Source organism: Budorcas taxicolor, chromosome 17 (assembly GCF_023091745.1).
Source record: "Budorcas taxicolor isolate Tak-1 chromosome 17, Takin1.1, whole genome shotgun sequence".
In the NCBI taxonomy this organism is placed as follows: Eukaryota; Metazoa; Chordata; class Mammalia; order Artiodactyla; family Bovidae; genus Budorcas; species Budorcas taxicolor.
In genome coordinates this window covers 68,167,967-68,195,459 of record NC_068926.1, presented here as the reverse complement: position 1 = coordinate 68,195,459, position 27,493 = coordinate 68,167,967, and the positions used below count along the sequence as shown (strand labels likewise).

At 42.8% G+C, this 27,493-nt stretch overlaps 2 protein-coding genes across 2 annotated transcripts in view; one reads left to right on the top strand and one right to left on the bottom strand.

Moving 5' to 3' along the window:
* Positions 1 to 86: 86 nt before the first annotated feature.
* On the bottom strand, positions 87 to 9,529 carry HSCB (HscB mitochondrial iron-sulfur cluster cochaperone). The gene is made up of 6 exons (XM_052654906.1): positions 9,275 to 9,529; positions 7,140 to 7,236; positions 6,542 to 6,631; positions 5,827 to 5,971; positions 1,627 to 1,674; positions 87 to 225 (listed from the first exon to the last, which is right to left on the bottom strand). Exons 1-6 carry the CDS (start codon positions 9,508 to 9,510, stop codon positions 134 to 136), a joined length of 708 nt encoding a protein of 235 aa, XP_052510866.1. The 5' UTR covers positions 9,511 to 9,529; the 3' UTR covers positions 87 to 133.
* Positions 9,530 to 10,937: 1,408 nt separating this feature from the next.
* CHEK2 (checkpoint kinase 2) overlaps positions 10,938 to 27,493 on the top strand; it is a 32,918-nt gene continuing 16,362 nt past the window's right edge. Inside the window, exons 1-7 of the mRNA XM_052654845.1 lie at positions 10,938 to 11,063; positions 12,166 to 12,463; positions 17,024 to 17,148; positions 17,267 to 17,414; positions 19,835 to 19,925; positions 23,803 to 23,911; positions 25,697 to 25,750. Of these exons, the coding sequence (XP_052510805.1) occupies positions 12,172 to 12,463; positions 17,024 to 17,148; positions 17,267 to 17,414; positions 19,835 to 19,925; positions 23,803 to 23,911; positions 25,697 to 25,750 (819 nt within the window). The 5' untranslated portion in view covers positions 10,938 to 11,063; positions 12,166 to 12,171. The remainder of the gene's footprint in view (positions 11,064 to 12,165; positions 12,464 to 17,023; positions 17,149 to 17,266; positions 17,415 to 19,834; positions 19,926 to 23,802; positions 23,912 to 25,696; positions 25,751 to 27,493) is intronic.

The following is a 27,493-nucleotide window of genomic DNA, read 5'->3' as shown; positions in this document are numbered from 1 at the left end:
CGCCCGCTAGTGCCTGAGCCACAGGTTAGTTAAGAAGGTCAAAGTGGTTGAAGCACCTCTGTTCTCAGTCAGCAGAGGCCAGAAGAGAAATCAGTAAGAACTTTATTTTTTAAAACTTTAAAACTAGCAACCATTAAAGGGGAATCTTCTTTAACTTAATCTTTTCTTCAACGTTTGAAAAGTATCTCATCTTTGTTAAGAGTTCCTTGGCTTTTTCAAAATTGTCTGAAATAAAGAGAAAGATTAATGTGAGAGGCTTCATTTCAAGCACGAATAAAATCACTCTACCACCCAAGGCAGCTGGATCAAAGCTGAGGGCTGGGCTCTGGAAGGTTGGTCAGTTACTCAGTAGATCTGAGAAAGGGAGATGTTTTAACACCTGGATTGCTCTTGGGGACAGAGGACTTACAACCCAAGGGAGCAAAAGCATTCTTGTTCACAGGACTCAGACTTTAAATAAGAAGCTGATTCTTTTTCAGGATGATACCCAGTATAACTAAGTTGGTTTTTTTTTTTAAATTAAATTTTGGCTGTGCTGGTCTTTGTTGCTGCATGGGCCTTACTTTAGTTGTGGCGAGTGGGGGCTACTCTCTAGCTGTGTTGCTTGGCCATTTCATTGCTGTGGCTCCTCCTGTTGCGGAGCAGGGGCTCTAGGGCATAGGCTCAGTAGCTGTGGTGCATGGATGCTCCGTGGGCTGTGGGATCTTCCTGGACCAGGGATCGAACCTGTGTCCCCTGCGTTGGCAGGCAGATTCTTTGCCACTGGGCCACCAGGGAAGTTCCTAAGTTGTGTTTCAAGAGTCCTCCCCCCGTCATATATGGTGGTCGAAGCCTGATAAGGAATGTGGAAGCACCCGGTGCAGGGAGAGAAGGAGGAGTGGACCGCCAGGCCGCCACATTCAGGACCGCAGTCTTGGTTCCAGACTGCTTCTACTTTCCAGGTCCTGCTCTACAACAGCTCTCATCATACTGGACAGACTCATCTCTGGGACTTTGGATTCTGAGAGGTGGCCCTTATTCCTTAGAATAACCTCCTTTTATCTGGGTTAGTATGAGATGCTTTCTCCTTCCTGCAGTAGAATGATCCCTAGGCCAAGGGCTATTATTGTCTTATTTAAGGGGTGGCACAAGACAGGGATGGAGGGAATGGGCTGTTCTTGCTTAAAAATAGCTAGAAACAGATCTAGTCTCTTCAGCCTGAGAGCCAGGAGCAGTGAGGACTCCATATTTACAATTTAGCACAGTTGGGCCATGCGCTTCTCCTTCTGGGCTCTGCAGAAGATGGGGCTTTGCCAAATGTTGACTGTGCAGCCTTGCCCTCAGGTCAGTCTGGGTTGGCTTCAGCCCACATTCCTCACCTTATCTTCTCCTACGTGCCAAAGGGGAATGGGAGCATTTTCTCTCATCTAATCTTCAGTGGACATTTACTGGCTTGGCACACACCTGGATTCTCTAGCAAGACTGTGAATCCTTGAAGGCAGAAATGTAGGCTCATCTCTATTCTATTGCTCCCCACATACCTGTCATAGGATGGGCATATAATAGCTACTTATTGAACGAATGGTTACACCTCAGTGCTTAGAATTTCTTTCCATATTTAAGAAAGTCATGAAATGAAGGGAGTACCTCTTTCAAAAGCTCTGCTCACATCGTCAGTCAGTTCTTTCTGTTTAGCTGAAAAAGAAAACCAAGATATTAATTTTTCTAGAAGACAACCCTCTGTCATCTTGTGAATACAGCACAGCAGGGAGCTTGGATTCAAGGGTGAGGCCTCATGACCTCTGTCTCTACATGTTCACAGTGGCAGCTCCTGTTTCGTGCAGCTCTGGCTGACCCTAATCACACTGTTTTCCTACCCATGCAAGGTCTGAGGGGCAATCACCAAAGTTCATAAAATGGCTACAGAAGAATGAAAAAAGAAGAAAGGACAAGGAAATATCTTATCTCCACCAAGCACTCTGAGTTTTCCAGGTTTCAGCTAGGAGAAAAATCAACAAGCTGGGGCAAGGTGTTATAGAATCAGGCAACCACTAGCAAATCATACAGCCTCTCCTTCCCAGGTAGCGCTAGTGGTAACTCTCCCGCCAGTGCAGGAGATGTAAGAGACACGGGTTCAATTCCTGGGTCGGGAAGATCCCCTGGAGAGGGAAATGGTAACCCATGCCAGTATTCTTGCCTGGAGAATCCCATGGACAGAGGAGCCTTGTGGGCAATGGTTCATGGGGTCGCAGACAGTTGGACACTGAAGTGACTTAGCACTTAGAACGTACCTGAAGAGAGAAGATGCCAGATGAAGTAAAGGAGCAGCTCTCTCACGCTTGCATTGTTTCCTCATTAGGAAATGAGGAATTTCATAAGTGCATTTCCCAGATACAGACAGTATTAATCATTTATGGGGGTACTTGCTTTCAAAGCACTTTTAAATATATTATATCCCCATCATAGGCAATGACAGGTATTGAGAAAATGTATTGTGGTTACAGAACTGGAGAGTTGAAGAACTCAGAACAGACCCCAAGTCACCTGACTCCTAGTTCAGTGGCTAGAAACTCACGTTTCTGGTAGCAACGTGGTGTCGACAAAAAAGAACACTGGATTAGGAGTCTGGAGGCTCTGAAGTCCTGACCCGCAAACCATCTAGCTCATGCCCTTGAACGTTCACTTTAACTGGGCCTTAGCAGGTAAGGGAGGAAATTTAGGAATTACTTTAAATGAAGGTCAGTGATCTGCTTAAAGCCAGACATTAACTATAGAGCTAAAATAACCCCCACCACTGAGTAAGCACTTATCATGAGCCAGGCTCTCTATCAAGTGTTTTACACACTTTGTTGTCCAGTTGCTAAGCTGTGTCTGACTCTGCGACCTTATGGACTGCAGCATGCCAAGCTTCCCTGTCCTTCACTATCTCTTGGAGTTTGCTCAAATTCATGTCCAATGAGTCGGTGATGCCATCAAACCATCTTATCCTCTGTTGCCCCGTTCTCCTCCTGCCCTCAATCATTCCCAGCATCAGGGTGTTTTTAACTACTTATTTAATCCTTGCAACAATGGGTACTAATATTGTCTCCATTTTACAGATGAGGAAACTGAGGCTCAGAGGGGGTGAAGGCACTTTGCTCAAGGTCACATGAAAAGTCAGTGGCAGTGTTGGGACTGAACCCAAGTCCACCTCACCCAGAGCTTCATGATCTGCCAGCCAAAGCTATGCAGCTGGGCCTTCTGACTACAAATGCCGAGATTCTCTTTCTCCAACACCACACAGCTCTAGTGCTGATATACCCCCACTGGACTGCTCCCCCACCAGAACTTCTATTTTACTGCTTTTAACTTGTTATTTATTCACTCACTTGATAAATATTTATTGAGTCCTCATTACACTCCAAGTACTGTTACGTGTGCTGAGGATGTGAGTGAAGCAAAAAGCAGACACAATTTCTGCTTCCGCAGAACTTCTGGTCTAATGGGGGAGGCTGATGTGGGGCCAATAATCTCACATAGAACAATAAGGTTTTAACTATTATTAGTCCGACAAAATAGGGGTACTCTTGGCTAAAAGACATAGACAGAGGACCTCTGAGGACTTCCTGAGGAAGTGGGGACTGCCCCCCGATCTGAAGGAGGAAGAGTTAATAGATGGGGTGGAAGAGAAGGGGATTTTGGGCAGGAGCAACAGTACCTACAAATGCCCTGGGCAGGAAGGTGCAAAGTACAGATGAAGAACTGGAAGCAGCCTGCATGGCTGGAATGGAAGGAGCAAACAGGAGGAAGCAGAGGCCCAGTTATCCAGGTCTCTTTAACCTGAAAGTGATGGGGAACCAAGGGAGCCACTTCCAAGTTTTTAAGCAAGGCCAAGGGTGCTATGATTAGATTTGGGTTTCAGAAAGATAACACACGTGATAGTGTAGGAATATATCAGATTGAAGGTAGAGATGGACTGGTCTGTAGATACTCCAGTCGTCCAGGTGGGAGAGAATGGCAGCTTGGGACAGGGTGGTGGCAGTGAAAATGGATGGATGGATTTGAGACACAGTAAGAAAGTCAGTTTTTCAAGACTTGGTGATCGACTGTCTATGGCGGGGAGGGGGAGTAAGTTGTCAAGAATGCCTACTCAGTGTTTTGGACTTGAGCAACTGCAGAGCGTCATCCACTTAGAAAGGGAATATCTTCAGAGGAATAGGTTGGTTTTGGGGGATGGAGGATGGACACTCATGGCTTCCGTGTGGGACACACTGAATTGGAATATAAAATCTCCTTGAAGGCCCAGGTCATGTCCTTCTGTTCACTGCTGGGTTCTCAGTGTCCTGCACAGTGCCTGATACATAGTAGGCACACCATAAACATTTGTGAAAGTTTGTACATGCATACAATCTGAGTGAGGAACCTGGAGCCTTTTCTACTTGGCATGGTTAATTTTATGTGCCAACTTGTTTAGGCTGCAGTGACCAGTTGTCTGGTCAAACACTAGCCTAGATGCTGCTGTGGAGGTTTTCTGTAGACGTGATTAACATTTACAGTCAGCTGACCTTAAGGAGACTATCTTTTATAACACAGGTGGGCCTCATCTTATCAGTCGGAGACAGTAAGCAAAAACTGAGTTTTCCTGAAGAGGGAATTTTCCCTCATGACTAGCATAGAAGTTCTGCCTGAGTTTCCAGCCTGCTGGTCTATCTGACATAGTTTGCATTTGCTAGCTCCTACAATCACATGAGCCGTTCCTTAAAATAAGTTTCTCTCTCCACACACACACACACACACACACACACTATTGATTCTGTTTCTCTGGAGAACCCTGACTGACACTCTATGGAATAAAGTGAAAGTAAAGCAATATGGGATCATAAGAGCAAGGTTTCATTCCTTGCTCTGCTATATCTGCTGAGTGACTTTGGGTATTCCCATGGACTTCTGAGGCCTGTTTTTCTTGGCAGAGATAAGAATATCATCCAAATGATGTCATGGGTGGGAAAGAGCACTGTGGTCTACAAAGCACTATCACATTCTTAGTTTAAGCCGGCTTTCCAGAGAATTAGGGATTTTGCAGGTCTAACAAAATGGGTTTCAGTATGATCAAGAAAAAAAAAATTCCCTGAATCACTATGAAGACCAATGTGTCCTCTTTATATCCATTTTCCACTTAATGTCTACATATACAGGGTTTTCCCTGGTGGTCCAGTGGTTAAGAATCTGCCTTTGGGCTTCCCTGGTGGCTCAGATGGTAAAATATATGCCTGTAATGTGGGAGACCTGGGTTCTATCCCTGAATAGGGAAGCTCCCCTGGAGGAGGAAATGGTATTAGTATTTCCTGGTATTCTTGCCTGGAAAATCCCGTGGATGGAGGAGCCTGGTGGGCTATACAGTCCATCGGGTCGCAAAGAGTTGGACACAACTGAGTGACTTAGACTCTGCTGCTGCTACTGCTAAGTCGCTTCAGTCGTGTCCAACTCTGTGCGACCCCAGAGACGGCAGCCCACTAGGCTCCCCTGTCCCTGGGATTCTCCAGGCAAGAACACTGGAGTGGGTTGCCATTGCCTTCTCCAATGCGTGCAAGTGAAGTCACTCAGTCGTGTCCGACTGTTAGCGACCCCATGGACTGCAACCCACCAGGCTCCCCCGTCCCTGGGATTCTCCAGGCAAGAACACTGGAGTGGGTTGCCATTGCCTTCTCCAATGCATGAAAGTGAAAAGTGAAAGTGAAGTTGCTCAGTCGTGTCTGACTCCTAGCGACCCCATGGACTGCAGCCTACCAGGCTACTCTGTCCGTGGGATTTTCTTACGTGTACTCAAAATAGCAATATAATATATTTGGTACTATTTTCATCTTTTACCTCTGACAATAGATTCAATCTCTTTCATGGCAGTTTCATCTTGAGCTTCTGCAAGTTTTTCATTGATTTCCATTATTTCTGTGAGGAATTGACTATCCATCTCATAGTCTGTCCCTTCAGGAATCTCTATTCCACGGAGCTTTAGCTATTGGGGCATAAAGCAGGGAAAATTAAGTTTAATTCAAGAAATTATAGCTAGAGTCATAAATCCTACTCACCATAAATCCTTCTCACCCTTTAGAACAAAATGTCACTCACACAGAAAACTTTAAGCATCCCAGTGATGAAACTGGGACTGAGACAGGAGTATTGGAACTCTCCTAACTGGAACTATGTGACCCTAGGGGAATCATTCTTCCACTGGGGAGGTTGAACCATGTATCTGTAAAGATTCTATTAAATCCTAAAACTCTAAGATGCTCACTTCTCTACTAGCAACAAAACAAAACAAAAATTACTCTTTCCTAAAAGCCAGTAGTACCGTCTAATTCTTTAAATTTATAGCAAATGGTTAAAAAAAAAAAAAGGCAACTGGGCAAGTAAAGTTTATAGAGATACTCAGAAAACTACATGCATGAAGCATTTTTGAGGTTAATTATGGGTCCCTAGACTAGCTAAGATCTTAAGCACTCTTCTGTTGAATACAGGGGAACAGCTGTCCCCCAGAGCAATGGGATCAGGCAGTCATGATAGAAGGGTTGGAAAATCACCTTACAAGGTATAGTCCCCTGCTCAGGGGGGCCAGAAGGGTCTTATAGGCCTCATTGACAAGGGTCGAATGCTTCTCTGAGAAGTCCTTTTCATTCTGTAAGTGGAAATGAAGATAGTCATATTGCCATGCAAATCAGCCATCTTACATTCACAAACTGTTTCATAAAACACTGATGGGCAGGCACATAAGGAAGGAGAACTGGTGTGGGATAAGCTGTTTTAATTTTCAGACGATGGGTTTTAATTCTGCTAGGAAGTAAGGTAAAAGCTCTGAGTGTGGGACTGATCCAGGGCCTGGTTGGTTGTAATCAGGCTGCCCCAGGGCAAAGCTGGTTGTCCAGTTTTGTCCCTGGTAATCGGTAATCTCATAAACACAGGCCACTGCACCCAGGGTGCATATGTGTTTGGATATGATTGTGCTATGTCTGTTGTGCTAAGTCGCTTCAGTCATGTCCAACTCTTTACGACCCTATGGACTGTTGCTCACCAGGCTCCTCTGTCCCTGGGATTTTCTAGGGAAGAATACTGGACTGGGTTGCCATGGCCTCCTAGAGGGGAGCTTCCTCATCCAGGGAATGATTAGGGATGGCCAATAGGCTTACCTGAGACCTCTGGCTGAAGAAATCTGGGTGGACAAGGCGCTGTAGTTGCTGGTATCTATGCTGGAGCTTCACAGTGTCAACTCTGAAGGAGCGGTTGCTGGAAGGAAATCAGGAGATGAAACTCATGCATCAGATATTTATAGATCTGTATACCACGGGCCTGGTTCCTCTTTTTAGGGGGGACACAACAAACACGTAGACAAGAGCTATTCCAGAAAGTGGTAGGTACTGTAAAGGAAAACAGAATAGGGTCAGAGAACGGTAGATGTAGTGGACAAAGAGATGACATTTGAGCTAAGACCTAAATGATGATGAGGAGTAATCAGAGATCAGAGCAAAGACACATTCAGGCACAGGGAACACGCAGAGACCTTGAAGTTAGAAAAAGATTGGCATGCTTGAACAACTTACAGGGTAGTGTTACTGCGACCCTTCATACGTGCTCAGTGACTGGTGGGGCCAGAGCCCAGAGTTAAGGGGCATTCCAGAATCACACTCTATTTTTCTAAGGCCCAGGTCCCTTCATGTCTGCCTCTTACTTTATTTTAAACAAATCCCCTTCGCTTTTTATTCCCAGAGCCTGCACTATCTCTTTAGCTTTGCCCAAATTTGTCACCTCTCCAAACTCCTCGACCTTCCTCGGTAAACAGGAAAAACACTTATTTCTCAGACCCTCCAGTTCTCACTTTTCCCTTAGATTCTGCCCACAGCCTTAAGTTTTTCCATGCTCTTACTCTTGTATTTTGGATACCACTTCTGTACTTCTTTCTTAAAAATCTCAAGCCAACTTTAAACATTCTGAACGTCAAGCTTCTATGCTCCAAAGTGAAAGTGAAAGTTGCTCTGCTGCTGCTGCTGCTAAGTCTCTACATTCGTGTCCGACTCTGTGCGACCCCATACGACGGCAGCCCACCAGGCTCCCCCCTTCCTTGGGATTCTCCAGACAAGAACACTGGAGTGGGCTGCCACTGCTTTCTCCAATGCATGAAAGTGAAAAGTGAAAGTGAAGTCGCTCAGTCGTGTCCGACTCTTAGCGACCCCAAGGACTGCAGCCCACCAGGCTCCTCCGTCTATGGGATTTTCCAGGCAAGAGTGCTGGAGTGGGGTGGGGTGCCATTGCCTTCTCCGGAAAGTTGCTCAGTCGTGTCCAACTATTGCGACCCCATGGACTACACAGTCTATGGCATTCTCTAGGCCAGAATACTGGAGTGAGTAGCTTTTCCCTTCCCCAGCGGATCTTCCTAGCCCAGGGATCCAACTCAGGTCTCCCGCATTGCAGGATTCTTTACTAGCTGAGCCACAAGGGAAGCCTGTAATTAATGGATCTTCCCAAACCAGGGGTAGAACCTAGGTCTTCTGTATTGCAGGCGGATTCTTTACCAGCTGAGCCACCAGGGAAACCCAAGTATACCGGAGTGGGTAGCTTATCCCATCTCCAGCAGATCTTTTCGACCCAGGAATCGAACCGGAGTCTCCTGAATTGCAGGCAGATTCTTTACCCTGAGCTATCGCTATCAGGGAAGCCCTGAAGTGAAATGAAGTGAAGTGAACTCGCTCAGTCGTGTCCGACTCTTTGCGACCCTGTGGACTGTAGCCCACCAGGCTCCTCTGTCCATGGGATTTTCCAGGCAAGAGTGCTGGAGTGGATTCTCCAGGCAAGAATACTGGAGTGGGTTGCCATTTCCTTCTCCAGGGGATCTTCCTGACCCAGGGATCGAACCCAGGTCTCCTGCATTGCAGGCAGACGCTTTACCCTCTGAGCCACCAGGGAAGCCCCAGGGAAGCCCTAGGGCCGCGCAAGTACCCTCCCCTCAAAGCCCCGCCTCTCAACTTGGCCTTCTCTCAGAACCCGCCCCTCCATGGCTGCCTTCAAACTTCAGTTTCCCCTAACCACTCCCCGCCTATCTACTCCAAGACTCTCGTCTTCACCCCCTTAAAGCGTCCTCGCTCAGGCCAGCCCCTTAATTTCCTCCCCAGCCACATCCCACGCACCCTTCTCGACCAGGCTCCACCCCCAGCCCGGTCCTCCAGGGCTCCGCCAACCAGTGTGACTGGTCCAGCCTTCCTCCTTCCCTAGCCCGACCCGCCCTCCACTCTCGCACGTCCCGACTCGTTTCAGGAAACGGCCTCCATACCAGTCCATGAGGCTGAAGTAATCTCGAGTCGGGTCAGGTGGCTGCAGCGCGCGGCACTGAGGACAGAAGAACCGGTCCCCCCGCGGTGGGCCCCCTGCGCCGCCGCAGTTCCAACATCGTGGGGAGCTGCTTCCTGCCAGGGACGCAGCATTGTAGTTTAGCAGTCTTCTCCCGAGCACCCCTGTCGGCCACCACCCCGACGGCCGGAGGAAGGTCCCGGTCCTTCCGCCCCACATCGGGCCGGCAGCCTGCCTTGTCGAGGTCACCTGAAACTGACCAGACTCGTGCTAGTGATTGGCTGGGGAACTGGGCGGGGGCGGGACGACCCGGGGGAAACCTGGGTTCTGAGTCCCACTCTGCAGCTTAAACTACAACTCCCAGAAAGCATTGAAGCTGCGGGGCGGCCACATCCGCTGCTTCTCATTGGTCCAGCGGGAGCGGAGGGGTGTTTTGATTGGTGGAGGGTGGAGTTTGTATCTGCAGGTTTAGCGCCACTCCGCTGGCTGCGGCTGCTCTGGGTTGTACTCTTCCAGAGGGGCTCACGCGGTGAGTCATAGTGGGGAGCTTCTTTTGGGTATTTAGGGGTTCGAATCCTGTCCTCAGGGTCTTATTGCGAGCTGAATCTCCCGAGCCTTCATCTTGTCCTGTGTATGAGCTCGGGAAGGCGCGAGGGAGAGGAATGCGTGGGCGACTCTCTTCCTCCTTTGTAGACAAACCTCGAGGTGAATTTCACTTCCCTTGTTACTTACAAGCAGAAACTGGCCCAGAAGTACGGGATAAGAAAGAACAAAGTTGTGCTCTTCAGAATCAGAGCCAAGCTGCTCTGCAGAAAGTTTTAAAGGTGTTAGTAATTATTATCATGAAAGCGAAAGTGAAGTCGCTCAGTCGTGTCCGACTCTTTGCGACCCCATTGTAGCCTATCAGGCTCCTCCGTCCATGGGATTTTCCAGGCAAGAGTGCTGGAGTGGATTGCCATATCTTTCTCCAGGGGATCTTCCCGACCCAGGGATCGAACCCGGGTCTTCCTCATTGCAGGCAGACGCTTTACCGTCTGAGCCACCAGGGAAGCCCAATTATTGTCATAGTTTGGTTCAATCTGAAAAATGCCTGTTGAGCTCAATAGGCTCTGCTGGAACTGGCAGCAGCACACTGACTTGTGTAAGAAGATGCTTCGCGAGTGTCCGTAAGGAAGTGTGGGGGATTGGGTGGCAAAGGGAGGGGAGGGGAGGGGGGCCACCAGTTTTCCTTGGGACTCAGTTTCTCTATTTGAGGACAAATAAATTGTGTTGCACTTGTAAGGCCTTTCCCTGCTTTCAGATTCTTTGGGCCTGAAAGTCCGATTATAAAGCTTTACTGAGGGGGTGAGGTTGAAAGAACGTTGCTGCAGCATCTCATTTGATTTTCTGTCTACTTTTTGGGTTCAGAGTGGTTGTGATCTACCTAAAGGTCATGCGGAGGACTGACTTAGCTGACTCCAAATGTGTTTGCTTATAAGCTCTCCACTGTACGTGGGGGAGGCCCATGTAGTCCTGGTGTGGTGGACCCTTCTTATCAGGTGTGATGATAGCAGCTAGCTCTTGACACACTGTCTTTTGCCACTTTTCAGGGCGGAGAAGTTTTGCTCCAAAGACACAGGAGGTCACACCTCAGCTGAGGTGGTATCAGAGCATCAGGTCCTAAAGTCGAAGCTCTGGCAGCACCTCCCTGGTGCACTTTCAGGAAACCTCATCGGACTTTTGCATCTGGAAGGACGTTTGTGTCTGGAAGGCCTGTGTAAATGCAATAATCTGTGTCAGTCATGTTTACTATATTTTCCTTGAGGGGTAGCCTGAGTGTGGAATTCTGGAGAGAAAGCACTTAAAAATAAATCAGATTAGGGATTTAAAGTTAGGGTTTGAAAGTTACTTTGACTTTACTGTAGGTTCTGTTATTGGGGTTTAACTGTGAAATCTACAACAAGGGTGGGAACCTCTGTGTCTGAATAGTTCCTTCTGTCGTGCTGGGAGGTCATTTGGGATGCTGAAAAGATAAGCCACATGGCTAATTAGCATCACAAAGGGCTAGGTGGGATTGTTTAGAGCTGTCTTAGTGTTTTGCTTCATTAAGTGGCCCAGCTCTTAGTTTGGAGTCTAGAAATCTAGAATGAACTTGGGTCCTATCCTCCAGGAGCTGGTTTGGGTAAGGGGCATCAGTGACATTTTATGTAAATATCACCCCCTGGGGTGATGCAGCCAATTTCTGTAGAGTTTTTCTTTGCCCATCATCTATGCCAAACTACCCAACCTTTCTCCTTCTTTGCTTTCCGAAAATACATATGAAGTTTAAGTGCAGTGTTGATTGTATTAATGAATACATTTTAGGTTCCATTTCTTTTTTCTTAAAAAATATTTATTTATTTATTTGGCTGCGCTGGGTCTTAGTGACAGCCTGTGGAATCTTTTTAGTTGTGGCATGAGGGATCTAATTCCCTGACCAGGGATTGAACCCAAGCCCTCTGCATTGGAAGCACAGAGTCTTAGCCACTGGACCACCAGGGACCGCCATTTCTAATTTTTTGAATGAGTGTAAGCTGTTACGATTCTCTCCCCCTCCCCAATTCAGTATCTTGTTTTTTTCACTTGTTTATAGCCTTCAAATTATTTCTTTGTTTCTTTCCCCTGTGGTATGTGGCTGTCACACAAAAAACTTATCAGGTGAAAATGATCTGAAGAAAAACTGAGCTCAGAAGAGTAATGGCTGTAGACTGTTGGAATTTTAATTTTTGCAGAGCATGCTTGTCCTGGATCTTCTTTTTTGTGTTGTTTGGCTGTTGTAATGTGCCCATCCTTCATCGTTGACCTGTAAGTCTTGTTCCTTGAAACTCATCTGGTTGTGGGACACTTATTTTTGAGGTGGTGATGTCTCGGGAGACGAATGTGGAGTCTCAGCAGCCCCGCGGCAGCGCCTCCCCGCAGTTCCAAGGCGGCTTCTCGCAGTCCCAAGGTCCCTCCTCGCAGCTACACAGCTCTTCTTCACAGTCCCAGGGCACATCCAGCCAGTCCTCTCACTCCAGCTCTGGCACGCTGAGCTCCTTAGACACAGTGTCCACGCAGGAACTCTATTCTATTCCGGAGGACCAAGAACCGGAGGAGCCTGTCCCTGCCCCTTGGGCTCGATTATGGGCCCTTCAGGATGGATTCTCCAATCTTGGTAAGATCTTTTGTTGTGCAGTGCAATATTTTGCTCAGAAAAACAGTTAGAGATAGTTGTTGCAACAGATAACCCACGACACTCCTGGAATGATTTTGGAGTTTGGAGGTGGTGAAAGACAGAACCAAGAAAGCAGTTTTGGGTAGTGTACTGGCTCTTACTTGCTGTGGATCCCCTTCATTTATTCTTTCTCCAGAATTTGATTTGGCCTCTGCCATGTGTTGTCCATCTGAGGAGGGTTGTGGATCTTTTCCCTAGAAAAATGCTGATTCATGCAAACTTGCAAACATTTGTTGTCTAATCACAGAAATGTCATCACTTCACTCCTGCTCTGGTGCAGCAGTTTTAGAGCATCCGTGTTACAGTCTCAGGATGGGGAAGGTTATTTGTTGACTGCCTGTTATTTGTTTTTATCTCAAAATAGCCAACCTTGCTGTTTAAATGTACTCATCTACTCTGACAGCTGATTCCAACAGTGAGACTTTGCTTTCAGTATGTTTTATGTAGTATTTTTCCTCTGTCTTGAATTAAAATGACCTCTTCATTAAAAAGATGGCTCAGCTGGTAAAGAATCAGCCTGCCAATGGGGAGACACAGGAAACGTGTGTTCTATCCCTGGGGCAGAAAGATCCCCTGGAGAAAGAAGAGGCAACCCACTCCAGTATTCTTGCCTGAAAAATCCCATGGACAGAGGAGCCTGGAGGGCTACAGTCCAATAGGTTACAAAGTCAGACACAACTGAACGACTGAAATACGCACAATACACTTCATTTAAAAAAATGAACTTGATGTTAATGGAATAAAAAATAATAATATAAGGAAATGAATGACTAATATACCTTGTCAGTCATCTTTCCTTTTATATCATGTGCAACTTGGTGACTTGAAAAAACAGTAAAAAGTGGAGAAATAATATAACAATATTCATATGTATAATTTTAAATTTAGAAGTAAACATTTGAAGCTATTTTTTACTCATTTAAGCCATATTTTTAAGATAGGCTTAAGGCTGATGTATGGTGAATGGGACACAGAAGTGTTAAGAGTGAAGTGGGATGTATCTCCTTTTAAAATTAAAAAAAATTAATTTGTTTATTTTAATTGGAGGCTAGTTACTTTACAGTATTGTAGTGGGTTTTGCCATACATTGACACGAATCAGCCATGGGTGTACATGTGTTCCCCATCCTGAACCCCCCTACCCCCTCCCTCCCCATCCCATCCCTCAGGGTTATCCCAGTGCACCAGCCCTGAGCACCCTGTCTCATGCATCGAACCTGGACTGGTGATCTGTTTCACATATGATAATACACATGTTTCAGTGCTATTCTCTCAAATCATCCCACCCTCGCCTTCTCCCACAGAGTCCAAAAGACTGTTCTTTACTTACATCTGTGTCTGGATGTATCTCCTTTAAAAGGGAGAGCTTGATATATAAGATTTGAGAGTCCCTTGGACTACAAGGAAAGCAAACTGTCAACCTTAAAGAAAATCAATTCTGAATACTCATTGGAAGCACTGATGAAGCTGAAGCTCCAATACTTTGACCATATGATGCCAAGAGCCAACTCATTGGAAAAGACCCTGATGCTGGGAAAGATTGAAGGCAATAGGAGAAGGGGGTGACAGAGGATCAGATGGTTAGGTAGCATCACCAACTCAGTGGACATGAATTTGCGCAAACTCCAGGAGATACTGGAGGACAGAGGATCCTGGCGTGCTACAGTCCATGGGGTCACACAGAGTTGGACATGACTTAACAACTGAATAACAATAAAGTAATTGCTGAATAAAGACAAGCAACTTTATTGTTATTGATTCAAACCCTATCTTCTAAATACTTTACAGTTTTCGCTCTTACACTGATCCCTGAGTGATTTTTGTACTTGGTATGAGGGATTGTCCAAGTTCATCCTTTGTCATGGCAATGCCCAGTTGTCCAAGAGCTATTTCTTTGAAGAGACTTTTTGAATGTTCTTGATACCTTCATCAGAGATCATTTTGAAGCCATTTGGTGGCCTTTTGAGGGGGAGGGAGGCTCCAAAGAGCTCCTGGTGCCATAGTCCTTTATGTCTCAGCACAGAAAGAATTCAGTGAGAGGCAAAGTGATAGATAAAGTGACTTATTAGAATAGGGCACTTCTTAGGTTTACCAGTGGGGTGGGTGAGAGATGCTGCACTGAGAACTTACTAGTCTGTAGCTTTATGTTAGAAAAAAAAGGTGGGCGAGGGGAGAAGACCGTGTTTGTTTTTCTTGAGCAGATGTCATGCTTCCATCATCGGCGGCTCCTGCAGGTTTAGCAGGGGAGTTTTCTTGTCCCTTCATGGTCAAGCTAGGTCCACAAATTATTTTTATGTGAGCAGAGAGCATGTCCCAGGGATCATTAACTTACTGAGCTGACTGGCCAGGATGTGGGGCTCACACCACCATTGTTTTATTGTTTAGGGGCATGTCTCGTGGTTTTGTTACATGGTTTTGTTGCTAAGCAAGCTTGCTTGGTTTTGTGGTTGAGCAAACCTGCTTTCTTGAGTAATCATTAACTTATAGGGGTCTCCCATATTTTTTCTACTTATCCTCTAGCATGACTATTTAATCACCTACTTTATCCCTTTACTTTGTCCTTATCAGTTTGAGCATAAATGTCAGGGTTTAATTCTGGACTTCCAGTCCACTGATCTATGTGGACATCCTTAGGCCAGCACCACAAAGTCTCAATTACTGTAGCTTTGTAGTAAGTTTTGAAATCCAGAGTGAGTTCTGATTTGTTCTCTTTCAAGATTGTTTTGACTACTATGGTTCTTTACTTTTTCATAGGAATTTTAGGATACGTTTGTCACTTCCAGCAAAGAAGGCCTCTGGGGTTATATCTGTAGATCAGTTTGGATACTGTTCCCATTGTAACTGTATTAAGTCTTCCAGTCTGTGAACACGAGATATCCTTCATTTATTTAGGTCTCTTTTCTTTCAACAATGTTTTGTAGTTTTCAGGATACAAATTTTACACTTTAAAAACTATATACTTTAGTATTTCTTTTTCTTTTTTTTAATTCATTTATTTTTGGTTGTGCTGGGTCTTCATTGCTGCATGCAGGCTTTCTCTGGTTGTGACTAGAGGGGCTTATTCTTGGTTGGGGTGCGTGGACTTCTCACGGCGGTGGCTTCCCTTGTTGCAGAACAGAGGCTGTAGGCACACAGGCTTCAGTAGTTGCAACTCAGGGGCTCAGTAACTGTGGCTCATGGGCTTTAGAACACTGGTTCAGTAGTTGTGACACTCAGTGCTTAGTTGATCTACAGCATTTGAGAAGCTCCCAGACCAGGGATTGAACCCTTGACCCCCTGCATTGGCAAGCAGATTCTCAACCTCTAAAAAAATTTTTTTTAATGTTTTCTTCTTTTCATTGTGATAAAATATATATAACATAAAAATTTGCCATTTTAACCATTAAGTATGCAGTTCATTGGGCTTCCTTGGTGTCTCAGTGGTATAGAATCTGATGCTTGCTAATTCAGGAGACAGGGGTTTAATTTCTGGGTTGGAAATAACCCCTGGAGAAGGAAATGGCAACCCACTCCAGTATGCTTGCCTGGGAAATCCCACGGACATAGGAGCCTGAGGGTCGGACTTGACTTAGCAATTAAACAACAGTAACAAATACAGCTCATTGGCATCAGTACTTCCACAGTGTCCTGCAACCATCACCATTATCTAGTTCCAAAATTTTTTCCTTTGGTAATTTCTCCTTTCCTGTTCCTAGCTTTACTGAAACATATGTAACTAACATATGTAACATTGAATAAATTTAAGATGTACAATTTGATACGTGATATATATTGCAAAATGATCCTCACCATGGCCTTAGTTAACACCTTCATCACATCACATAATGACCATTTGTTTTCTTGTAGCTTTACACTTTCATTTCTATTTAAGTCCTTAATCTATTTCAAGTTAATTTTTTGTGAGTGGTGTAAGATAGGGGTCCAGTTTCATTCTTCTGCATGTGATTATTCAGTTTTCCTAGCACCATTCATTGAAGAGATTGTCTATTCCCCATTGAGTTTTTCTGTTAATTTTTAACCTATTTTCTGTGTCTTTTGAGTTTACCTATTCTAGATATTTCATATAAGTGAAATCATAATTGTCCTTCTGTGTCTGGCTTCTTTCACTTAGCATAATGTTTTCAAAGTTCATTCATGTTGTGTCATGATTTTCTGAGCAGTCTTTTTTTAACTGGAGGATAATTGCTTTACAATGTTGTATTGGTTTCTACCATACAACAATGTGAATCAGCCATAAGTATATGGCTGAAGTATATTCATAAGTATATGAATCAGCCATAGGTATTCCCTCCTTCTTGAACCTCCCTCATACCCACTGCCCCATCCCACCCCTCTAGATTGTCCCAGAGCGCCTGTTGAGCTCCCTGCGCTAAGCAGCACTTTCCCACTAGCTATCTTATTTTACTCATGGTAATGTGTGTTTCAATGTTTATAAGCAGTTTTAAAAGGTGTTTGAGACATGAAATTCAACAGCCCTCTGATGTGTGCTTTTGTGTTGCAGATTGTATTAATGACAGCTACTGGTTTGGGAGGGATAGAAACTGTGAATACTGCTTCGATGAACCCCTGCTGAAAAGCACCGATAAATACCGGACGTACAGCAAGAAACACTTTCGGATCTTCAGAGTAGGTGTCAAATACCCATACATTTGGGAAAACTGGTCATCTAGACATCACGCTCAGCTGTCTCCCGACTCTAACACCCCACCATTAAAACTTTGAAATAAAATGTTCTCTATTTTAGGAAATGGGTCCTAAAAACTCTTACATCGCATACATAGAAGATCACAGTGGGAATGGAACCTTTGTAAATAGAGAGCTTGTAGGGAAAGGAAGACGCCTTCCTTTGAGTAACAATTCTGAAATTGCACTTTCAGTATGGAGTAATAAAGGTAATATTATTATCTTCTGGTTACTGGCACTTTCTCCTCCCGTGTAAAAGGAAAGATGACACTGTGTCCTTTGCAGAGTATGGTTTAGGTAAATAAAGTAAGTAGGTTAGCATTCGAGATTCATCTCAATCTTGGCTGCATTTTTTTTAATTGTGAAAAGTTCTTTCAAGACAGATTTTCTAAGGTTGGATTGGTTTGATTAATTTTGTTTAAAGCCATGTGCTTTAAATAATCATATTGCTTAATTTATCATTCATTAATTGATCCATTTTATCACGTCAACCTTAGATATCAATAAATTATTTTAGGCCGTTAGCTCATTTCCCTCCCCACCCTTTTCTCTCCCTCATTCTTCCTTTTCTTTGTTCCTTTTAGACATTTATTTCTGTATATATTTATTGAGCTATTATGTATAGCCCGGCATTAGGCTATGGGTTTCCCTGTAAGAGTCTCAGTTTAGACCTTCCACCTTAAATATAACATGGTTATCCTCTGAAAGTGGAGATGTTCATCATCACCATCGGGTAGCATTTTATACACAGCTGTTTCTAAAACTTCATGACTATCACATCTGAAATGAACAGTTGTCATTCAGTGGGGATGAAAAAAACAACCTACAGAATTAAACATAGCTCACAGTGATTGTAAAACCTTGGACAAGAGCAATACTCTTGTTTCTTTGAAAAAAACCTCACAGATCTTCCCAAAACTTGAGGGTTGAGTGATGTGAAATAGTATCTGTTTGTGTGGGTGACACCTTAAAAATACAGATTCCCAGAGGCACTGTCCCACAGAGCCTGATCCACTAGTTCCAGGCGTGTTAAGAATCCTTCCCAGGTGGTTCTCCTGTAGCCAGTCTTCAGACCAATATCTTGGGATTATGGCTATTCTTGCCAGCCTGGTGTACATTTTATGATTGCCTTAGTTTTCTCTGTTCTTTCTACTTTGTTTCCTATCTGATAATTACAGTCGGGGCAGCTGCACAGGTTTTTGCTGTTTTGAAAGCGCCCAGTCGAGAGGGCAAGTGGGCACTGAAATGTGGCCTGTCCTCTACTTGACAAGTGGTGTGCCATCCTTTCATAATTGTTCTACCTAAAGGGCACCTTTTTAAATTTGAACCGAGGTGTCTTGTAGTCTGAAGCTGGCCACGATTGAAATGATCAAACTGATACTCTGCAGACTGCATTTGGCCTATTGATATTTTATGAGGCCTTGGTTGATGTGTGTGCTTTAATGTGAAAATCCAGATGTCTTTGAAAAGATGGGATATCTGGCCACACTTGAGCCTATCGTCCATTAATTCGAGGATCTGCAGGTGCTAAGTAGAGGCTGTCTCCTTTAGAAGGGTGATGTGTTTTTCTGTTCAAGTCCCCACTCACTGCTCTACATCCTACACTCACCTCAGCCTTACCTATTTCCATGACCTTCTGGCTTCTGTAGGCAACTGAGTTTGCAGCCTTTGAAGCAGACCTCCCAAGTAGACATGGGAAAAATACATCTCAGAGCCCCTCAGATCCAATGATCTCAGGTGTCATTATAACATCTAGGTTCATAAATATCCACAGAGAGGAATGGTTGTATCCTCGGTGGCCAGCAGGTCTCATTCATTAGGCAGGTGTCTGCCTCCTGGGACCAGCCTGGATTGAAACGTACTGAGCTGGTTCAGATTTCTGCCTGACACTGGTTCTCTAGGTTACTCCAGAGTGGTTAAGACCTGTCAGTTGAAATCTGAGAAACTCAAGGGTCTTCACAAATTTCAGTCTTTTCCTGATATTATAGGCTGTTGCAAATGTACCATTTTGTAGAACTGAAGTGTTTAATAACTGACTGCAGGTTTGGACCAATGGATGGTTAAATTATGAAATGAGCAGTTTTTTTGGTATTCTTTCTCAGATATAGGCCGAATAGTAAATAAATAAAGGAGGTTTGGGGGAAAAGTGTTATTTACTTTTACAAGTAAGTTCAGGATGGTTTGCGCTATAAAATACCAGCTAGGTAAAGGTAGAAATGACTGAGAGATGATAATATTAGTGATGGTGACCTCTGGCTTTATTTTTATCTGGATATTTACTTGCCTTGAATATATTTTCTAGATTTAAACTATTTGGCATTTGGTTCTGGGCCCAGCTGATAACTCTTCTGAGGTCAGTGAATAAGCACAGTATTTACATATGAGTTTCTTGCCGTGTAGTGAGAATGATACTGTGTGTTTCCATCGTGGGAATGAAACTTGCTGCCATCACTTTTCAAGGGTTTCATGGTATCTGTTAGCCTAGCTAATGATTTCTTTGGGGTTAGATGTTAAATGGAACTAAGCATGATTGTCTTATATTCCATATGTTTACTAAGTTATAGGACCATTTATCTTCTCTCTATCAAATGGATTAATGAGACCTGTCTCTGCCATTTTTCCCCCTTAGTTTTTGTATTTTTTGATCTGACTGTAGATGATCAGTCAGTGTATCCTAAGGAATTAAGAGACGAATACATCATGTCAAAAACTCTTGGAAGGTAACTTTTTTGTTTTCTTATGGAATTTGCACTTAATTTCTTTCTAGACATTTGTCACTGGTTAGCTTTTTGTTCCTGATTTTATAGCATTTGTTATGTATAGAAAATATTTTAGGGTACCTGTTTGTGATAGGTATGTTACTGATTTATTTGATCATTTTCAGTTGAACAGTTTTTCTTTTTAAAAGCAATTTTATTAAGATAATTTTTATATCATATAATTCACCCATTTAAAAGTGTACAATTCAATGGTTTTTCGTATATTCACAGTACTGTGAAGCCTTTACTACAGTCAATTTTAGAACATTTTCATTACCTTCCATAAACAAACATTTATTGCATTTCTGCATTCTTCAGAATTGTGACATCTTGGAAAGAGAAATGAAGCTGACCATTCAATAGGGCAAAGTTCTCAAAAACCTTTTGGTCTCAGGACCCCTTACACTCCTAAAAATTACTGAAGACATCAAAGAGCTTTTGTTCGTGTGACTTAGGTCTTGAAATTTACTGTGTTAGAAATTGAAATTGTTGCTGTCGTTTAGTCATGTCTGACTCTTTGCAACCCCACAGACCGTAGCCCAACAGGTTCCTCTGTCCGTGAGATTTCCCAGGGAAGAATACTGGAGTGGGTTGCCATTTCCTTCTCCAGGGGATCTTCCCAACCCAGGCATGTCTCCTGCATTGGCAGGCGGATTCTTTACCACTGAGCCACCAGTGAAGTCCAGAAATTAAAATGGAGACACGTTACTAATATTTGTTAATTCATTAAAAAATAGTCACTTATGTTAAGATAAATAACATTTTTTTAAAATGAAAAATAATTATTTTAGAAAAGATTAGTGAGAAGAGAGGGAAAGCTTCACATTTTTACAGATCTGTTTCATACCTGGCTTACTAGATAGTGGCTGGAGCCTGATATTTGCTTTTTCACTTGTTTTTCTTTTTTGTGATACTGCATACCATGTAGCCTCTGGAAAACTGTACACTGGTGAGAAAATGAGAGAGAAAAAGGCAAATAATGTCTTCGTGTCATTCCCTAGCTAGTACTGACTTTGTGGGCATTCTGAATGGATCTTAGGGCCCTTTGGGGGTTGCCCATCAAGAACCACTTCCTTAGGGAAGGTGTTCAGGACACCTTTACCATGGCATCCAATGTCCTTCACCCTCCCAGTCCTCCCCTGCCCCCAACAGACTTTCTATTTATTGATATTTTCAGAAACATGAAAGTAGAAAATAGGAGAAGGTGATAATCACTCACGTTCCTGCCACAGAGAATTAAGCACAGTGTACTCTTTATGATCATCTGCGAGAGATATTTTAGTTTATGAACATTAAATTCAGTAGCTCATTGTGTTTCCATATTTGGCATTGGCTGCTTGGAAGCTTGCAGCCAAATTTGTGTCAACCCTAAAGAAATGTCTGGGACTCTTGTTTTTTCCTAAGGGAGGATTCAACACAAATTCTCTAGCTTTTAGCAAGGGACAGAAATGAGCCAGGTAACAAAAGAAATTTACTGGCTCTTATAACTGGGGAATACAGGGGCACAGTTGACTTCTGGTATGACTGGACCAGGAGGCCTTTAGGGCTTTATTTCACTCTTGAGTTTTAATTATCTATTTGGCTTTATGTGGGTTCCTGAAGTGTTACCAGGGCTTTTTCTCCATCTCTTGATTCCCCTATTCTATGTTGTTCTCCCATAGAATTACTTTCTCTGGGTGTCAGGAAAAATGCCTTCCAAAAGTCTCATATTCATATTTTCTTTCTTCTAGAAACTACAGCATAGAGAATTGTTTCTCTCCCAACATCAGTATTTGATTCCAAAGAAATCCCTAATTGGCTCAATTTTGTGTGTACATCCACCCCATAGTCCCCGGAGTGGGTGTTGTACTACTATAGGTGCTCTGCTAGACTCAACAAAGACTTCTCAGGCAAAAGGTGACTGTTATCATAGCAGAAGGGGAATTAGAAAGTGTTTTGAGTAGATTTTAAAAAATCACAGTTACATGGAACTTTATCTCATACCATATACGAAAGTTAACTCAAAATGAAACAAAAACTAAATGTAAGAGGTTTACCTATACGACTGTAAAAGGAAAACATGGAGACAACTCTTTATGATCATCGAGTTGGCAGTGGTTTCTCAAATGGCACCAAAAATGCAAGCAGCAAGAGGAAAAATAGAAAAAACAGACTTTGTCAAATTTTAAAACTTTTGCATGTCAGAAGACACTGTCAGGAGAGTGAAACCCATATGAAATGAGAAAAAATTTCCAAATGATATATCTGATAAGGAGCTAATATCCAGAATAGGTAAAGAACTCTTACAATTCAACAACAAAAAGAGAAGCCAATTTAAAATGGGCAAGATATATAAATAGGCATTTCTCCAAAAGAATATATAGAAGTGACCAAAAATCACTTGAGAAGATAGCATCATTAGGCAAGTGTAAATCAAAAGCACAGTGAGATGCTACTTCAAACCCACTAGGATGACCATAGTAAAGAAACAGAAAATGACAAGCATTTGTGAGGATGCAGAGAAATTAGAACCCTTATGCACTGCTGTTGGGAATGTACAATGGTACAGCCACTGTGGGAAATAGTTTGATGTTGTCTCAAAAACTTAAACATAGAATTACCGTATGACCCAGCAGTTCCCCTTGTAGGTATATACCCCCCAGATTGGAAACAGATGTTCAACAAAAACTCATGCATGAATGTTCCATTGCAGCTCTGTTCACAGTAGCGAAAAGGTGGAAATGACCTAAGTGTCCATCAACAAGAGAATGGATAAACAAAGGGTGATGTATCCATAGAACAGGCTACTATTTAGCTATAAAAAGGAATGAAATACTAATACATGCACGGATGAACATGCTGATGAGCAGACTGATATTGCATGGATGAACTTTCAAAACATTCTAAGTAAAAGAAGCCGGAAAAAAGACCACATACTGTATGAATCTACTGGTGGGAGATATTCTGAGCAGGCAAATCTTTACAGAGAGAAATAGAAGTTGCCAGGGGCTAGGGGCAGGAAAAATGGAGAGGGAACACTGAGTGGGTATGGGGTTTCCATTTGTGCTGCTGAGAAAGTTCTGGAACTTGATAGAGATGATGGTTGTACAACATTGGATGTACTTAATGCCACTGAATTGTACACTTTAAAATGATTACAATGGCAAATTTTGCCCCCTTACCCCATCCCCAAACCCACAATGGTTATAAAAATCTACTTCAGGTAGGTAATGAGGGCTTGATACTTGAATAACTAACTGTACTGAGTGCCATCCTGAGTAGCAGTCCTGCCTTTTAGCATCAGTATCCCAGTTAATTGCGAATCTTCAGGAGCTTGCTGCAAGCAGTTTCCCGGTATACTGTTGGTTTCTTAGTGATTTTATTTACAGTGCAATTCATGGCATCAACTGCTTATGCATTTCCTTTGAAGACAGAGAATAAGAAAGAGAAATGGATGAGTGGAAGTAATTTATTTGCAGATGCTGTTTAATATTCCTTGTTGCAGGCATTCATTTTAAACTAGGACTTGGTTATATATTTGATCTTTCTCTGGCCTCTGGGAGAAGTCATTTCTCTCTGATTTATTTTTAGTGTCTTTTTGAGCATTTCACAATCTAGAGGGACAGTAAGATTTAAGTCTATGTCGCTAGGCTCAAAAAGTGGAATTTGGAGCTGACTCAGTGTTGCTGGATGGTCCCTGTTCCTTTATGCCCTTAACATCTTACCATGGTGGGGTTTCTGAAAACAGAGACAATGGACTGTCTTTAACTTGAAATAGCCCAGGCCAGTTCAAGAGTGGTGGGTCTCAGGATTTAAAACACTGTGACAGTCAATCACTTTTTACATTTTTCCCTATTAGCGGTGCCTGTGGTGAGGTGAAGCTAGCTTTCGAGAGGAAGACATGTAAGAAAGTGGCCATAAAGATCATTAGCAAGAGGAAGTTTGCTATCGGCTCTGAGAGAGAGGCAGTAAGTACCTGTGTTGGTGGCTGCTTGGCCCCATCATAAAGAATTTACTGCTCAGAAGAACTTTGGAAAATTTTGGGTATACTGAACTAACCTAAACACAGATAATTTGTTTCCAAAAATATTTGGTTGTACATAATAATACACATAGCAGGAACTTTTTTTTTTTCCTTCCAAGTTGTTACAAGACTGTTTTTACAATAAATGAAAGGAAATTAGGGGAAAAAAAAATCCCGCTGTATCCCCGCCGCTGGAACCCCACAGCTGTTTTCAGTTTTCCCTTTCCTTCTAGTCTTTGTTCCTGTGAATTCATGTTTCTAGATGGCTGAGATCGTATTGTATACAGTTTTGTATTCTGCTTTTTCATATAAGCATTAATGCGTAAACTTTTCCCTACTATATCCTTTTGGATGACTGAGTCTCTGTTTCATCAACTTTATCACTTTATCCATTTCTCTGCTTGATCATTTAGGTCATTTAGATAATTTCTAATTCTTTATTCTTCCTGATAATGTGGCAATGAATACCTCCATGTTTATAGATTTTTAAAAGATCTTAATTAAATTATATGGTCTGTTTATATGGTAACCATTCACTTTTTACATTTCCTGTAATACATACTTACTGCATTGGTGGAGTGGCCAAATGTATTGGTTTTTCAACGTATGACCCTACAAAGTAATATAAAATGTGTCCTCTAGTCACGTTTTCCTTTGTGGCCAGCTGTTTCTGGCTATTATGCTTTACATTCCTTAAAGATCGATTTTTTTTCTTTTTGTCCCTAGACAATGCCATTCTCGCATAGCAAGAGGAATTTCCTTTCAGTGTTCACTTTGTTATAGATCTTTCCCCTGTGATTCTGGGTTTGTTTTCCATTTGGGGGGGAAGAAAATAACCTACCAGATTCTTAATGACTTGGAACACAACTTTATGTTTTAATTTCATCTTTCAAATCCTATCATATTCTTTAGAGCTCTCTATCATCAGAGTATACCCGGCCTTGGTAATGAGTTTACCGGCTTACAGGAAGAGGCTGGCTTTTAAAATTAAACATCTGGCTTTCTTCGCTGAAGTCCATTTTACATAAATATGTAATTCTATATCCTCTTTGCTTGTAGAGGGTGTAGCCCATGAGGTTGAGTAACTCGAGTCATTCTTCTGGAATTGTAACGGAGAGCAACTTTTCTACCCTGAAGCTTCCTCTTCCCTTTAGAGTCTCAGTAAATATCTCAGCTTGCATTTGAAATTGGACCCTGGCTCTGCTAAATTATGAGAAATGTGACTCTATGTTTTCTTTACACAGTTTAATTGAATACCTTTTCGTTTATGGTTTTTGCTTGTTGTATTATTTTTACAAATGTAAACAGTTCCTCAGTTTGATGAGACAAGCAGAGCTTACCAGGTCAATGTAAGAACAGTGGGAACACATTTGTTTCTGGCTGTGGGAACTGCAGCAAGTGGCTTCCTTTCTCTGAGCTTTGTTCCATCTGTAAAATGGGAATACTTTTAGAGCCCAGTTCACTTGGATTATGGGGCTTACATGAGATGACCCTTTTAGATAAAGAGCTTGGCATAGAGCCTAGTCACTTACTGAATGGCTTATTGTTTACCAACTATTTTGCAAAGTGATTTTAGGTGAGTTTTTGTGTAATTCATCCTTGATTTCTCTGTAAGAACAGTGCTGAGTCTGGAACTCAGGCAGCTTTTACTCAACTAAGTTTTAACTGTAAACATTTTCTGCATACTGGCTATTATTATCATTAATAAACTAATGTTATTTTATTAAAGGATCCGGCACTCAATGTTGAAACAGAAATAGAAATTTTGAAGAAACTAAATCATGTAAGTACTACTGTAAAAAAATGACCCATACTTAAATTCTTTTATCTCAAAAAATGGGGAGAGTGCAAAGCACTTCAGTGTAATAAAACTAGTATTAACCTGGGTTCCTTAATTGTGTGTGTATACGTGTGTGTATGCATACATGCATGGTTTTAGCTGTTAAGCTGGGAAGAGCTTTACCCTAAAATTTTGAAAGGAAAATATTGTGAAAAGATTTTATTATTAATTATGTTATTTTTCCGCTGAGTTAGTTCTGGACCAAAAGCCATAGTAAATCTGCTAAATACTATTGTAGGGGTTTGATCAACTGATTATATTTGGGGAGACAGTGCTCTTTTGGTACATTAATTATACCTGAATCTTATACCTCTTAAGTACCTTTAGGAGGTGCTGATTTCCATTCACCTTGGTTGGAATAAATCAGATATATCCAAGAATACCCAATAAGTATGACAACATCCTGGGTGTTTGAATGGTGTCTCTGGCCCCACTGAGTATCAGAGGTCCTATCTTTTTTGTGCAATCATGACCTTGTCTCAGTGGAAAGAGTCTAAAGATGTGAGAAGAGAAAGTTAGACCAGTGGGACTCCTCCCATCTTCCTTTTCCTTCTTTCTGTTTTTCTTCATTAATTCGTGGGCCCCCATGTAGTCGTGAGCTACATGAGTTAAACTTGAAATAAGACCTCCAGTCTTCCAGCTGAGAATTATCCCAGTGGTTCTCAGCCTTTTTGGCGCCAGGAACTAGTCTCACGAAAGACGATTTTTCCTCGGACCCGGGGTGAGTGGAGGGTGGTTTCAGGATGATTCAAGTGCATTGCATTTACTGTGTACTTTATATTTCTATTATTATTACACTGTGATATATAATGAAATCATGATACAGTTCACCATAATACAGAACCAGTGGGCGGTCATTCGATTGATGGGGAGCAGCTGTAAGTACAAGTGAAACTGCTCCTTTGCCCACTACTCAGCTCTTGCTGTGTGGCCCAGTTCCCATGGGTTGGGGACCCCTGGATCGTCTGATTCTGGTTCTTAACCTCTGAACTACAAAAGGTTTATTCTCCCTTCTCTGACCTGGTCAGATCCTCCTAACAACAAATAGAAACTAAGAACATCATATGGACACAATAATTCAGTAGGTTCCTTTAGAATCTGTGGTGGATCTGAAGACCCATGAGAATGTGAGTGGCCGAACTTCCTGCTTGGCTTTCTTCTAATGCCTTGCAACTTCTATCTCTTCTTTGCCTTTGCCTCTTTTTTCCATGGGATCTGGAATCTCGTTAAAGAGAGGAGCCCTCTAATTTTTCAGGGTGGGGTTGCTTCAAACATCCCCCAAAGATAAACACTTAGAATCCTCAGAGAATTTTCTCTGATGTCAGAAGATCCCCAAGCATAACATTTATACAAATCCGATGTCTGCTGCACAGGAGAGGAATTGAAAACTCTAAAAAAGATCCTTGGAGATTTTTGTTGGCAATTTACAAGGGCACTTGGGAGTCCTTGGGAAGTAGAGATGGGCACATGAGAGCATTTGGATGTTTGGGGACAGTGAGTAGAGCCTGGTATAAAGTCCAGTAGACCCTGGCCTTTAGAGTCAGGCACTGATTTATCAATTGTCGAATGTTTACAGTGCCAACCTGTTTTCTAGGCCCCAGGCAGTCAGCACAGATAGACCTGGCCACCTCTCGTCTTACATGGCTTTAGTCTAGTGGGGAGGCAGACCTGGGTTCCCATCCCTTG

What these genes read in the sequence shown, in the direction of transcription:
- HSCB (XM_052654906.1), bottom strand. Translation starts at nt 9,510, where the DNA reads ATGTGGGGCGGAAGGACCGGGACCTTCCTCCGGCCGTCGGGGTGGTGG. An exon ending in TCTTCAGCCAGAGGTCTCAG is followed by an intron (nt 6,632 to 7,139) that starts GTAAGCCTATTG and finishes TTCCACTTACAG; the next exon opens with AATGAAAAGGACTTCTCAGA. An exon ending in GAGCAGAGCTTTTGAAAGAG is followed by an intron (nt 226 to 1,626) that starts GTACTCCCTTCA and finishes TCTTTATTTCAG; the next exon opens with ACAATTTTGAAAAAGCCAAG.